This window comes from Camellia sinensis, chromosome 2 (assembly GCF_055761805.1).
Source record: "Camellia sinensis isolate YWXY chromosome 2, ASM5576180v1, whole genome shotgun sequence".
NCBI lineage: Eukaryota > Viridiplantae > Streptophyta > Magnoliopsida > Ericales > Theaceae > Camellia > Camellia sinensis.
The window spans coordinates 16,560,919-16,575,036 of record NC_138962.1 but is presented as its reverse complement, the minus strand read 5'-3'; the positions used below and the strand labels follow the sequence as shown (position 1 = coordinate 16,575,036).

Below are 14,118 nucleotides of genomic sequence, written 5' to 3'. Positions count from 1 at the left end.
TAAATTTGATGTTCCATATATATATAATTCAAATATTTTGGGATTTATATATAAATTATATTTGATTGTTGGGTTTGATATATTTGATTCTATATAAATTTGTTGTTCTATATATAACAGATTCATTTTTTTGGGGATTCATATATGAACTATATTTGACTCTTGGGTTGGATATATTTGATTCTTGGGTTTGATAGTTAATCACATTGATCTGTTCTAGTGGATTCATATTTGTTGTTAGATAGCTAATCACATTTACTTGTAAATATTATTTTCTGATTCATACATTTATTTGTGGATTCATATAATTTTCTTCCATTATATATATATATATATATATGATTCAGATTTGTGCAATTAACCTCCAGAGCCTGCAATTAAGTATAAATGTGGTTTATATATATGAGAAAGATGTGTAAAAAATAGCAAGAACAGAGAAATTGATTGTTAATGATACTAAATTGTTGGAAATGGAAGAAAATAATATTGTTGATGATTGTGGTTGGAAGCCGAAAGTGGGAATGTCATTTGACTCTGAATAAGCCGCATATGACTTTTACAATACGTATGGGGGAAAGATGGGCTTTAGTATTAGGAAAGCCTATGCAAACAAGAACAAACATACGAAGGAGATAACATCACAGACATTTGTATGTTACAAAGAGGAAAGTCAAGGTATTGACAAACGAGATCCACTTGTCAAAAATCCGAGACAAGAGGTACGATGTGGTTATGGTGCCCGATTTAGTATCAAGTTAGATAGAATTTCAGGAAAATATATTGCTTGTGATTTTGTTGAACATCATAATCATGATCTTGTGCCTCAAGATAGCATTTATATGTTGCCATCCCAAAGACAAATATCTACCACCCAAGCAATTGAAGTAGAATTGACTTTAGAATCTGGAATTCGTCTTAGGTCTGCTTATGAGCTATTCGGTAAGGAATTTTGTGGAAGAGCATCACTTGGTTTCACGAAATTGGAACAAATAAATTACTCAATATCGAAGAGACAAAAGATTTGGAATATGGAGAAGCGGGTAGTGTGTTGCATTACTTTCGTAAGAAAACTGTGAAAAATCTATCCTTTTTTTATGCAGTTCAATTAGATTGTGAAGAGCAAATAAGTAATATATTTTGGGCCGACACTCAAATGATCATGGACTATGCTCAGTTTGGTGATGTAGTGACATTCGACACTACTTACAAATTAAATAACGAGCATAAACATTTTGGATCATTTGTTGAATTTAATCATCATCGAGAAACAGTTATATTCAGTGCAGCGTTGATGTATGATGAGACTGTTGAATCTTTTACATGGTTGTTTCAAATTTTTCTGGAGGCAATGTCAAACAAAGCTCCGAAAACTATTTTCACAGATCAAGATGCTGCAATGGCTAAGGCCATTCCAATTGTCATACCCGATACAAACCACCGACTTTGTACATAGCATTTGATGCAAAATATTGTCAAGCATGTAAGTTCTATTTTCGATGATGTAGGGGCCAAGGCTATGTTTTCAAAATTTATGCATGACATTGATAATAAAGAAGAATTCTGAATACGGTGGGACCAAATGTTTGATAAGTATGATGCACGCGACAATCATTGGTTGGAGTAGACTTTTTGCATGAAAGAGAAATGGGGATTGCCATATATTATGAATTCTTGGGTAGTTGGAATGAGTACTACTCAACTTAGTAAATCCTTCAATGCATTTTTGATGGATTATCTGAATTGTGACCATAACTTGATGGAGTTCTTCATGCATTTTGAGAGGGTGCTTTATGAGAAGCGGTATAAGGAATTGGAAGCCGAGTATAATTTGTCCCAAAAATTGCCGAAGGTTTCAATTCCAACTTTGATGTTAGAGCAAGTGGCAGAGATTTACACGAAAACAATTTTTGAGGAATTTCAAAATGAGTACGTGCAGTCCATTGAAACATCCATTATAGGCACTATTCATGATGGTGAGAGTACCATATTCACAATAAGAACAGTAGTAGATGGAAAAAAAAGATAAGAATGTGACAATAGAGAGAGGTGGTTCTTTGAGTTGTAGTTGCAGGAAGTTTGAAGCGAAAGGCATACTATGTCGACATTGTGTGAAGATGCTTAGAGATATATTCAATGCAACGAAACTTCCTCCATAATATATACTCAAACGATGGACTAAAAAAGCAAGAGCTGAAAGTGTGAAAGATATATATGGGTATGATGTGAAGGCTGATGTGAAACTACATCAAAGTGACCGATATCGGTCATTAATGACCATGTTTAGAGCAATGGCGAGCAGAGCCGCTAAAAGTGAAGAAACTTATCAGTTGTTAGTTTCAAAAGGTAAAGAATTGAGTGTAATGGTTGAAGACAAATTAAGTGTCTACATATGTGGTCTAGTGGAGGTAACTGATTGAGAAATTCGTCAAGCAACACATGCTCGCAGAGTGATGAAGTAGATTGTCCAATCCAAGCTAAGGGACTCAAGAAAAAAGAATCAACTAGTAAGAAAAGAATGAGGATCAAAGGCGGGATGGAAAAATCTATTACAAAGAAGAAAAAAATGCAATCTATTCAGGTTTGGACATGAAAAATTGCATATGATTAAAATACACTAGATCAATAAACTAAAACAATGATTTTTTTATTAATGACCCACTTCCACTATGGTTTTTTGTTGTATGTAGGGTGCTGCTGATTATACTCCCCAATGTGAATCTCAGCCTCCTTTCGGCATGGGTAATAATTCTATTCAGGTAATATTTAATAGCAATGTGGTCTTTATATGATTAGTTTTATGAATTCCTTTCATTCAATCCGTTCACTATTGTGAAATAATGAACTATCCATATGGCATTTAATTTTTGTTATCTTTAATTGGTTTGCTTGGCAATGTAGTCGGGTACTACTGTTTATACTTCCCAAGGTGAATCACAACCTCGTTTCGTCATGGGTAGTAATTCTATTCAAGTAATATGTAATAGTAATGTGGTCTTTTTATGGTTAGTTTTATGAATTCCTTTTATTGAGTCCGTTCACTAGTATGATGTGAGTTATGAATTCCTTTAATTGGTTTGACTGGCAATGCAATCGGGTGCTGCTGTTTATACTTCCCAAGGTCAATCACAATCTCGTTTCATCATGGGTAGTAATTCTAATCAGGTAATATTTATTTGTGTGCAAGCTTTTAAGAAAATGTTAAATATTGTTTCTTTTTTTTTCAAAATTTTTGTTTACATACTTATTTAGGATCATGGTGTTGGTGTCTATATTTCTCAATCACAACCTCGTTTCGTCATGGATAGTAATTATAATCAGGTAATATTAATGTTGAATAATTTTTCTTTTGTTTTTCAAAATTTTTGTTTATATACTTTATATTGGTTGTATTTAGGATCATCGTCATGGTGTCTACATTTCTCAATCTCAATCTCGACCTCAAGTTCTTATGGGTAGTACAAGTGGTCCTCCTCTTATGTATGGTACATATGATGTGAGTTATCATTGGTTACATAGTTTACATTAAAAGGGTAGTATACATTGTAATCAAAGTTTAATAGATGGTTTGGTCTATTGCAGGGAAATTACATGCCTCAGTTAATGCATTCTGTGTATCCCACTCATAGATCTTTTCAAGAGTTGCTTCGAGGTACAAGTGTTCAACACTTTGCAGTCCAAGTCTGGCAAGCGTCACATAGTCCTGCTGACAGTCATGTAGATGGATATCTCTGAGAAGTTTATTTTATCTTCATTTGTTTTGGATAGATGTATTTTGTATTGGACAGATTTGGTTTGGTTTATTTTGTTTTTGACAGATTTATTTTTTAAGTTGCAGAGATTATGACTGATTTATTTTGTGTTGGATAGATTTGGTTTGGTTTATTTTGTTTTGGAAAGATTTGGACAGATTTCTTTTGTTTTGGACTGATTTGAACTGATTTATTTTGTGTTGGACAGATTTATTTTGTTTTGTACAGATTTTTGGACAAATTTATTTTTGGATAGATTATTTCTGGATAGATTACTTGTTTCTGGACAGATTACTTGTTTTAGACATATTATTTTTGTTTTGGACATATTATTTTTGTTTTGGATAGATTTTTGGATTGATTTATTTCTGGACAGATTATTTATGGACAGATTACTTGTTTCTGGGCAGATTATTTTTGTTTTGGATAGATTTTTGGACTGATTTATTTTTGGACAGATTATTTCTAGACAGATTACTTGTTTCTGGACAGATTATTCTATTTGTTATTTGTTTTGTACAAATGAACTACCAAATCCCATTTGTATTGCAAACAACAGGGGCATAAATTCATTTCACAGGTCTAGAAAGCAAAGGCCTATCTTGATAAGAACAAGTATGACCAACAATAACAATATAAAAGAATGAATGAAAAGATTGAATCAGAAAGCAACTTCATTGACAGAAACAAAAAAGAAGCGCATCACATTCGTCAAGCATAGGTAATCTCATTAAGCTTTACATATCAAAACTCATAATTTAAGGTTTACTAAATTCAAAACCCAAATACAACCACCAAAAAAATAAAAATAAAAATAAATAACTAAAAGGTTACATTCATTTCAGTAGTGCTATTAGCATGGTAACACCAACCAACACTATGGTTGTCAACATAATCAGTTTCATAGCTTCTTGGTTTGCCTCAACTCGTTTCAATCTATTTATAATTTCATTGATTTTGTCAAAATCATAACCATAGCCTTTCTCATCTTCATTCTTCAAATGACTAGCTTTACGGTTCCTTTGGATATTTGATGCATTCCCAGTCGAAGCCGCTCCCCACGCAAAGTACTCGCACATCCTATCTGCACACTTGAAATACAGCCTTCCTGGATTTTTCTTTGATTCTGATATGAACACTGCAGCTTTTTTTCCACAATTGCATCTTCTATTTTGCAAATACCCAACATCAATGTTTGAACCCATTGACATGATCCTAGTAAGAGCATTTTATGACACAATCAGTCCATTACAACTTAAGACAACATTCAAACAAAGATGTAAAATAAAACATTAATCAACAGAGGTAAGTTAAGTTTGAATGCCTCATGTTCTTAACATTCTTAATGCCTCATGTTCATGTTCATTCTTAATCCCTCATTCTTAATGTCTCATTCATGAACATGTTCTTAATGCCTCATTCTTAACATTCTTTATGTTCCTAATCAACAACTTAACATTCTTAATGCCTCATGTTCATTTTCATTCTTAATGCCTTAAGTTTGAATGTTCATACCACTCTTACAGCTGCTAAGTGAGCATTCATGCTCATGCTCATGTTCATTCTTAATGCCTCATTCTTAACATTCTTAATGCCTCATGTTCATGTTCATTCTTAATGCCTCATGTTCATTCTTAATGCCTTTTGTTTCCACTTCCCCTTATATTAGAACTCTATATTTTTTGGTCAGGAAATCTTAACTTTTAAAGCTATGAAATTTCAATTTCATTTGGAGACATGCTGCATTCTTAGCTCACTCATATTTTAGCTTACCCAGATTAATGTCATTATTCAAACTAAAAAAGATGAAGCACCAAATCAACATATTAAACACAAAAAAAAATTGGGAAAAAATTGAACAGATTAAACACAAATCTATTTCCACAACAAACCCTAGAATTATGGCAACAAATCAACAACAAATCCATCAAACTCAATAAATCAAAAGCATCTATTTTTTTAAACAACAAATCATACTTCTATATATATAGAAGTAAAAAAAATGAGAATGAAGGCGAAGGGATGAAGGGAAAAAAATGAAAATCAACAAATGGACCTCATCACCGTTGCCTCAGCCTTTATGTCCGTCTATTGCCGCTTCCCCTTGCCTCACCACTGCTCTCCTCTCCTCACTGTAGTCGCGTCTCTATTCGTCTCACTAGGGTTCAAACACTAGACAACAAAAAGAGGCTGACGAGCAAAATATAAGAAGTGAGAGAAAAGAAAGAAAAAAAAGAAAAAAAAAAAAAGAGGTTCAAAACGACGTCGTTTTGAACCACCGCAGGAAACTACGACAGAGGATCTGGACTCCACTCACTCACTTACTTGACTGCAATTGATGAGTCACCACCGCTTGTTCTCCACTTGGATCCAACTCGGACAATTCTCCTTATTTTATTTTGGACCCCTATAAATTGAGATTTCCTTCTCCTTATACCCTAACAGTGGGTTTATTTATTTTTAAAGGTTATGCTAACTCCTGTCTATTAGTTAAGGAAACTGTTAAGATGTGTGAGATGTACACATCATATACACATTTATTTTAAGCCATTAGATTTTTACAAATAAATCTCAACCACTGAATAATTTGATTAGAAATCTTGAGTACCTCTTCAACCGGTTACAATTTTTACAAATTTCTTCACCGATTGTTCTCTTTCCAGCTGAGCTCTTCATGTTGTTTTCCCAAAGCCCCCTCTGTTTTTGAGACACCACTCCAACACTCTTCTTCGCCCTCGAAGACCATCCCGCAAACACGACCTGCCCTCGACTTCGCCTCATGGTATGTCTCTCTCTCTCTCTCTCTCTCTGTAACTTTTTTCTCTCCCCCTTCTCCATCTCCATTCTATGAAACCCTAGACCGCAATCCCCTTCTTTGAAACTGCCCCTTTCACGTTTGTTAACTCACTAGGTTGGTTTATAAAATTAGGAAAATATTAGGATTAGGTTTTTTATGTTTGTTTGCTTTGGTAGTTGTTTTGATTCCCTTATTCGAAATCCCCTTTTGTTAACCCCTATTTCCTGTATCGATTCTTGTTTCCCATTCTTCAAAATGCCCCTTTCACGTTTGTGAACTCACTTGGAGTTGTTGGATTCTAAATTTAGGAAAATATGATATGAATAGCTTTTGTTTGTAATGTTTGTTTGATTTGGTAGTTGTTTTGACTCCATATATATAGATATATCTTGAAATTTTGGCTGAGTTTGTGAAATCTGATTTGTGGGTAATTGAATTTTGTACTCATATAACTGATACGAGACTGCAATTATTTATTTATTGAAATTTGTTTATGTTTCTAATTCTTCGTTTCTTCTTATGTTATACTTGGGTTATCATTGAATGTAATATTCCCCTTTTGGATCAGTAGTTGCATATTTTACCTATACATTTGAGGATTTTTATTGATTGATATACAATTCTTCTCATGATTGGATGTTGTTGGTGTAACAACTCAAATTTTTAATTATTCTATAGAATTAAACTAATATTATTTAATCTCAGTTCAGAAAACATATAATTTATTATATATTATTATGTGTAATTTTGTAAAATAATATAATTATTAAAAGTTTAGGGGTCAAAATATAAATAATAATAATATAGATAATATAAATAATAATAATAATGGGTGTGGTAGTAAAATAAATAATTGATTTTATGTTGGTATACGATAGAGTGTAATTTAATTAGAAATTAAATTATTTATATAATTATATCAAAATATTGGGTCAAAAGGTAATTATCTTAAATATCTATTAAGGATAAGAATGAATTTATATAATTATGAATTAAATCTGAGCGAAAGCGACTCCTGTCACGTGTTGAGCGCCTGTGGCGTCCTCCTCCCTTAAATAGGGAGGAGTTGATCAACCTGCATGAAGAAAGAAAAAGAAAGAAGAAAGGAAAGAAAAGAAGGAAGAAAGAAAGAGAGAAGGAAAGGAAAGGAAAGGAAAGAAAGAAAAGAGAGGAAAGAAAAATAGTAGAAGTTGAAAGGGTCTGTGATAGTGGAAAGAAAGAGTAAGGTATTAAAGTTAAGGTGAGTTATATTATATCTTGAGTTACCAAAATGTATTTTATGTATGTTTTGACTTACCAAAATCTATTTTATACAAGTTATGTTTTATAAATTGTTATAAACTATAAACATTTCAGTTACGTGGTTTTATTTCCGAACCCTATTTGCCTAAAAGAAAACCCATGCATATGTTTGTTTATATTTTAAAGAATATTTGACTATAACCTTATATACAATTATGTTTTGTAAGTACCACCACGGGAGTCCCATGCCTTGGGAAACGTAAATAACCATTGGCCTCTATTTGACCACTTTGTGGTCCTCTGTCTGTCATGGATCCATTGACCTCTGTTTTGTGTGGACCAAAGTGTTGTGCAGAACTAAGTGCTACACTATAGTGGGAGCCACCTCTAGAATCCGTACGAGCCACCTCTTGAATCCGTACCTCTGTTTTGTACGGACCAAAGTGTTGTGCGGAACTAAGTGCTACACTATTGTGAGAGCCACCTCTAGAATCCGTATGAGCCACCTCTTGAATCCGTACCTCTGTTCTGACTGTCACTTTTGTGACCTCTGTTCTGTTCTGTTCTGTAGCGTGGTTATGGTTATATATTTATATAATATCTGTATTTCAGTTTCTGCTACTTAAATGATTTGTTTATGTAAATGCTTTGGCCTAACTAACGATCCATGGTTATTTTGTGTCCCTTATACTCTTGGTATAATATTTCTCACTTTGCCATGTGCTTATAGTTGTTTACCAATTTTCAGGAACCAATACAATTCAGAAATAGCTTTGGAAAGTCTTAGACGCGGGGTTGCGGAATAGACACACACAATACTTTTATAATATTTTTCTATGTAAATATCGGCCTTTTTGGTCAATACATTTTGTAATAAAAATAGAAGCTCCAATGATTATTTTGGTACCCTTATTTAAATATTACTTCCGCTCGCATTTATTGATTTGTTTATGAATTGGCCGAATGTAACATCAGTTACTGGCCATCACGATGCTTAACCCTTGGGTACGGGGAGCGGGTCGTGACAAGTGGTATCAGAGCAATGGTTTTTTTCTAGGAAGAAAAAAAAAATCATCATTCGAGCATAGGACACGCACACATTTAAGAACTGGGATAACGGGTAATTAGTACCGAATTATTATATTTTGTTCGTCGATTTAATTATATTATAATTTTATATGATTATATATATATAATAATAATTTTTTTTTAGTGTGCCTAATTTGTGAAGGATAATAGATATAATTTATATTTGTTATAGTAAAAAAAGGACAAGAACAGAAGGATGTCTGGTTCAATCACCTATCAAAATTACAATATAATTAAATATATATAATTTTCAGTTCAGTATTCAAAAAAAAATTTATTTCGATGTTTTTTTAAAAAGTGGATTCAACTTATAAAGATACTAATTTTGAAACTATTTCCCATCAATGAAAAGTTCATCTCAAATTTTTTATTTCTTGCATATATTTCTGTCATTGTGTTCTCATTTATTTATTTATTTATTTTTATTTTTTTCGTAAACAAAACGAGTAAAAAGTTTTTTAAGTCGTCCATTATTTCTCATTTTGGCCCAAATCAATTTTTGACAACTAGACAGTGAGTTATTTTTGGTAAAGTTTTTGTTTTTTTTTTTCTTCTGAGGTACTATTTTTCTATCAGATTAATCATCTAATATGTATTTATCAGAGTGCGCAGCGGATTACTTACATATGACGAATTTTGAGGACGAAATTTTAAAATGAGGGAAGATTGTAACAACTCAAATTTTTAATTATTCTATAGAATTTATACTAATATTATTTAATCTCAGTTCGGAAAACATATAATTTATTATATATTATTATGTGTAATTTTGTAAAATAATATAATTATTAAAAGTTTAGGGGTCAAAATATAAATAATAATAATATAGATAATATAAATAATAATAATAATGGGTGTGGTAGTAAAATAAATAATTAATTTTATGTTGGTATACGATAGAGTGTAATTTAATTAGAAATTAAATTATTTATATAATTATATCAAAATATTAGGTCAAAAGGTAATTATCTTAAATATCTATTAAGGATAAGAATGAATCTATATAATTATGAATTAAATCTGAGCGAAAGCGACTCCTGCCACGTGTTGAGCGCCTGTGGCATCCTCCTCCCTTAAATAGGGAGGAGTTGATCAACTTGCGTGAAGAAAGAAAAAGAAAGAAGAAAGGAAAGAAAAGAAGGAAGAAAGAAAGAGAGAAGGAAAGGAAAGAAAGAAAAGAGAGGAAGGAAAAATAGTAGAAGTTGAAAGGGTCTGTGATAGTGGAAAGAAAGAGTAAGGTATTAAAGTTAAGGTGAGTTATATTATATCTTGAGTTACCAAAATGTATTTTATGTATGTTTTGACTTACCAAAATCTATTTTATACAAGTTATGTTTTATAAATTATTATAAACTATAAACATTTCAGTTACGTGGTTTTATTTCTGAACCCTATTTGCGTAAAAGGAAACCCATAGATATGTTTGTTTATATTTTAAAGAATATTTGACTATAACCTTATATACGATTATGTTTTGTAAGTACCACCACGGGAGTCCCATGCCTTAGAGGGCTTCAATAACCATTGGCCTCTGTTTGACCACTTTGTGGTCCTCTGTCCGTCATGGATCCATTGACCTCTGTTTTGTGCGGACCAAAGTGCTGTGCGGAACTAAGTGCTACACTATAGTGGGAGCCACCTCTAGAATCCGTACGAGCCACCTCTTGAATCCGTACCTCTGTTTTGTGCGGACCAAAGTGCTGTGCGGAACTAAGTGCTACACTATTGTGGGAGCCACCTCTAGAATCCGTATGAGCCACCTCTTGAATCCGTACCTCTGTTCTGACTGTCACTTTTGTGACCTCTGTTCTGTTCTGTACCCTAGTTATGGTTATATATTTATATAATATCTGTATTTCAGTTTCTGCTACTTAAATGATTTGTTTATGTAAATGTTTTGGCCTAACTAACGATCCATGGTTATTTTGTGTCCCTTATACTCTTGGTATAATATTTCTCACTCTGCCATGTGCTTATAGTTGTTTACCAATTTTCAGGAACCAATACAATTCAGAAATAGCTTTGGAAAGTCTTAGACGCGGGGTTGCGGAATAGACACACACAACACTTTTATAATATTTTTCTATGTAAATATCGGCCTTTTTGGTCAATACGTTTTGTAATAAAAATAGAAGCTCCAATGATTATTTTGGTACCCTTATTTAAATATTACTTCTGCTCGCATTTATTGATTTGTTTATGAATTGGCCGGAGGTAACATCAGTTACTGGCCATCACGATGCTTAACCCTTGGGTACGGAGAGCGGGTCGTGACAGTTGGTGCATTATCTATGTGTAAACATAAAATTTCAGAACATAAACCTTACACTTTGGATCATTTACCATGCGTATTATCAAGAGATCAAGACAAAATGACATACCTGAATCCATTGATGAACGGTTAAACGGAAGCGTCTGATTGTCAATAAAACCTTAATATTGACTTTGTTAGAGCCTTCTAATCCTTTCCCTTATGTGCCTTATGTTTCTCCTTGAGAGGATTTAGAAAACAAAACAGTATTCTTGTTTTTTCACTCTTGGGAAGGAATAGGGACCATAACCTTTTAAAGGTTGTAATTGGTTTTCATAACTGAAAGGTAATGAAAACCAATAAATTAACCATTATTGGTTTCATAACTGAAAGGTAATAAAAACCAATAAATTAACCATTATTAGTTTCATAACTGAAAGGTAATAAAAACCAATAAATTAACCATTATTAGTTTCATAACTAAAAGGTAATAAAAACTAATAAATTAACCATTATTATTATTGGTTTTAAAACTGAAAGGTAATGAAAACCAACTTTAACCAATATGTTTTAATTTCTATTTCTGCCCCTCATAGAAATAGAAATTATACAACTAGTATCTACACATTAGGTCCATAACACATATACCCTTAAGCCTATTAACTAAATTGAATCACTTAAATTGTAGGCTTCTTATAAATGATAACACCACATTTAATTATGTGGTCCCATTGAGACATTATCTAACAATCTCCCACTGGACCACATATGTATCCTGAAAAATGTGCTTAACTTTAGTGAGCTCAGAAATTTGTTATCATAACTTGAGGGTATCCAAACAACCTTGTCCATTAACTATATTAATATAGGATCAAAGCGGTCTTCGTTACATCAATCGTAACTCGACCCACTAATGGTCACGTATACTAATACAGCTAAATGACATAGATCAATCATGGATGCGTAGCATGGAAATTACATGTGATGTGATCCATACATGCCTATTTCCAACTGGTCCTACTTAACTTTATTGAGATCAATACTTCACAATACGTAACAGAGCGTAATAAACTGAATACTTCATTTCTGCAGAAATTAATCTAATTACATAGATAAAACTCAAGACTGACATAAAGCAGTAATATAAATACAAACTCCCATTAAACCAGAATGTTCTCAAATAGAACAACACCCATCTGAGCAGTGTGCTCATGAAAGACCTTGGGTGGTAGTCCCTTCGTAAGTGGATCCGCTATCATGGAGTTTGTCCCAATGTGCTCTATGGAAATCTGTCCACTCTGCACTCTTTCTTTTACAACTAGGAACTTGATATCAATATGCTTTGATTTTGTCGAGCTCCTGTTGTTATTGGAATATAAAACTGCAGACTTATTGTCACAATATATCTTAAGTGGTCTTTCAGTGCCTTCCAAAATACGCAACCCAGTGACAAAATTCCGCAGCCATATCCCTTGGTTTGATGCCTCATAACATGCTACAAATTCTGCAGCCATGGTGGATGAAGCTATGAGCGTCTGCTTTGCAGACCTCCAAGAAATTGCTCCGCCAGCTAACAGATAAATATAGCCTGATATGGATTTCCTACTGTCTTGGCATCCAGCAAAATCGGAGTCGGAATATCCAATGACCTCTAACTTATCCGATCTCCTATATGTGAGCATATATTCCTTTGTTCTCTGTAAATATCGCATAACACGCTTGACTGCTTTCCAATGATCCATGCCAGGATTACTTAAATATCTGCCTAACATGCCAACTATAAACGCAATATCCGGACGCGTACATACTTGAGCATACATTAGACTCCCTACAGCCGAGGCATAAGGAATCTTCTGCATTTCTTGAATTTCAAGACTGTTCTTCGGGCATTGGCTGAGACTAAACTTGTCTCCCTTAGCAACTGGGGTTTCACCTGATTTACAATTTTGCATGCCAAATCTAATGAGTATTTTTTCGATATAGCTCCTTTGTGATAATCCCAGAATACCCCGAGAACGATCTCGGAGTATTTCGATTCCTAATACAACGGAAGCATCACCAAGATCTTTCATTTCAAAATTCTTAGATAGAAATCTCTTGGTGTCATGCAATAAGTTTATATCGTTTGTGGCAAGCAATATGTCGTCAACATATAAAACCAAAAATATGTGTTTATCCCACTGAACTTGTGATACACACATTCATCAACAACGTTAGTTTCAAAACCATACGAAGTGAGAACTTGATGAAATTTGAAGTACCACTGACGAGAAGCTTGTTTGAGTCCATAGATGGATTTAGTCAATTTGCAAACCATATTCTTTGGGTCTCCTGACACAAAGTTTTCTGGCTGCACCATATAAATTGTTTCTTTAATGTCACCATTAAGAAAAGCTGTTTTGATATCCATCTGATGCAACTCAAGATCAAAATATGCAACAAGCGCCATAATTGTCCTAAAAGAATCTTTCAAAGAAACTGGAGAGAAAGTTTCTTTAAAGTCAATTCCTTCTTTTTGAGTAAAGCCTTTGGCTACAAGACGTGCCTTATACCTCTCCACATTACCATTTGAATCCCTTTTGGTTTTAAATATCCATTTACAACCTACGGGCTTCGCACCAACTGGTAATGAGACAAGTTCCCAAACTTTATTGTCTTGCATAGACTTATATTCTTCATTCATGGCTTCTATCCACTTATGAGAGTTGGAACTTTCCATGGCTTGACGAAAGTTGATTGGATCATCTTTCGACATTCCATTTTCTACCTCATGTTCCTGGAGATATACAATATAATCATCTGAAAATGCAAATCTCTTTTCTCTGGTGGATCGCCTTAATGGCACAGATTCTTGAGGTTGAGGTTGTAGCCTGTGATTGGTCAAAAGTAGTAGTAGGAAGTGGGATTACTCCTGCTTCCTCCTCAAAGACAATATCTCTAACTGGATTTCTCCCCCCAAACTCAACATCCTCAAAAAATGTTACAATTCC

At 33.4% G+C, this 14,118-nt stretch overlaps 1 protein-coding gene across 1 annotated transcript; it reads left to right on the top strand.

Annotated features, from left to right (window-relative positions):
• Nucleotides 1-578: 578 nt before the first annotated feature.
• Nucleotides 579-2,026, top strand: LOC145810581 (protein FAR1-RELATED SEQUENCE 5-like). Its single transcript, XM_082907539.1, has 3 exons — nt 579-939; nt 1,101-1,445; nt 1,680-2,026. The coding sequence occupies exons 1-3, from the start codon at nt 579-581 to the stop codon at nt 2,024-2,026; spliced, it is 1,053 nt and encodes a 350-aa protein (XP_082763665.1).
• The last annotated feature ends 12,092 nt before the right edge of the window (nt 2,027-14,118 follow it).

Excerpts from the sequence above, each read along its gene's own strand:
- LOC145810581 (XM_082907539.1), top strand. The coding sequence starts at position 579 with ATGGGCTTTAGTATTAGGAAAGCCTATGCAAACAAGAACAAACATACG. Across the intron at positions 940-1,100 it reads GTCTGCTTATGAGCTATTCG|TTCAATTAGATTGTGAAGAG; the intron begins GTAAGGAATTTT and ends TTTTTTATGCAG. Across the intron at positions 1,446-1,679 it reads CGATACAAACCACCGACTTT|TTGGAATGAGTACTACTCAA; the intron begins GTACATAGCATT and ends ATTCTTGGGTAG.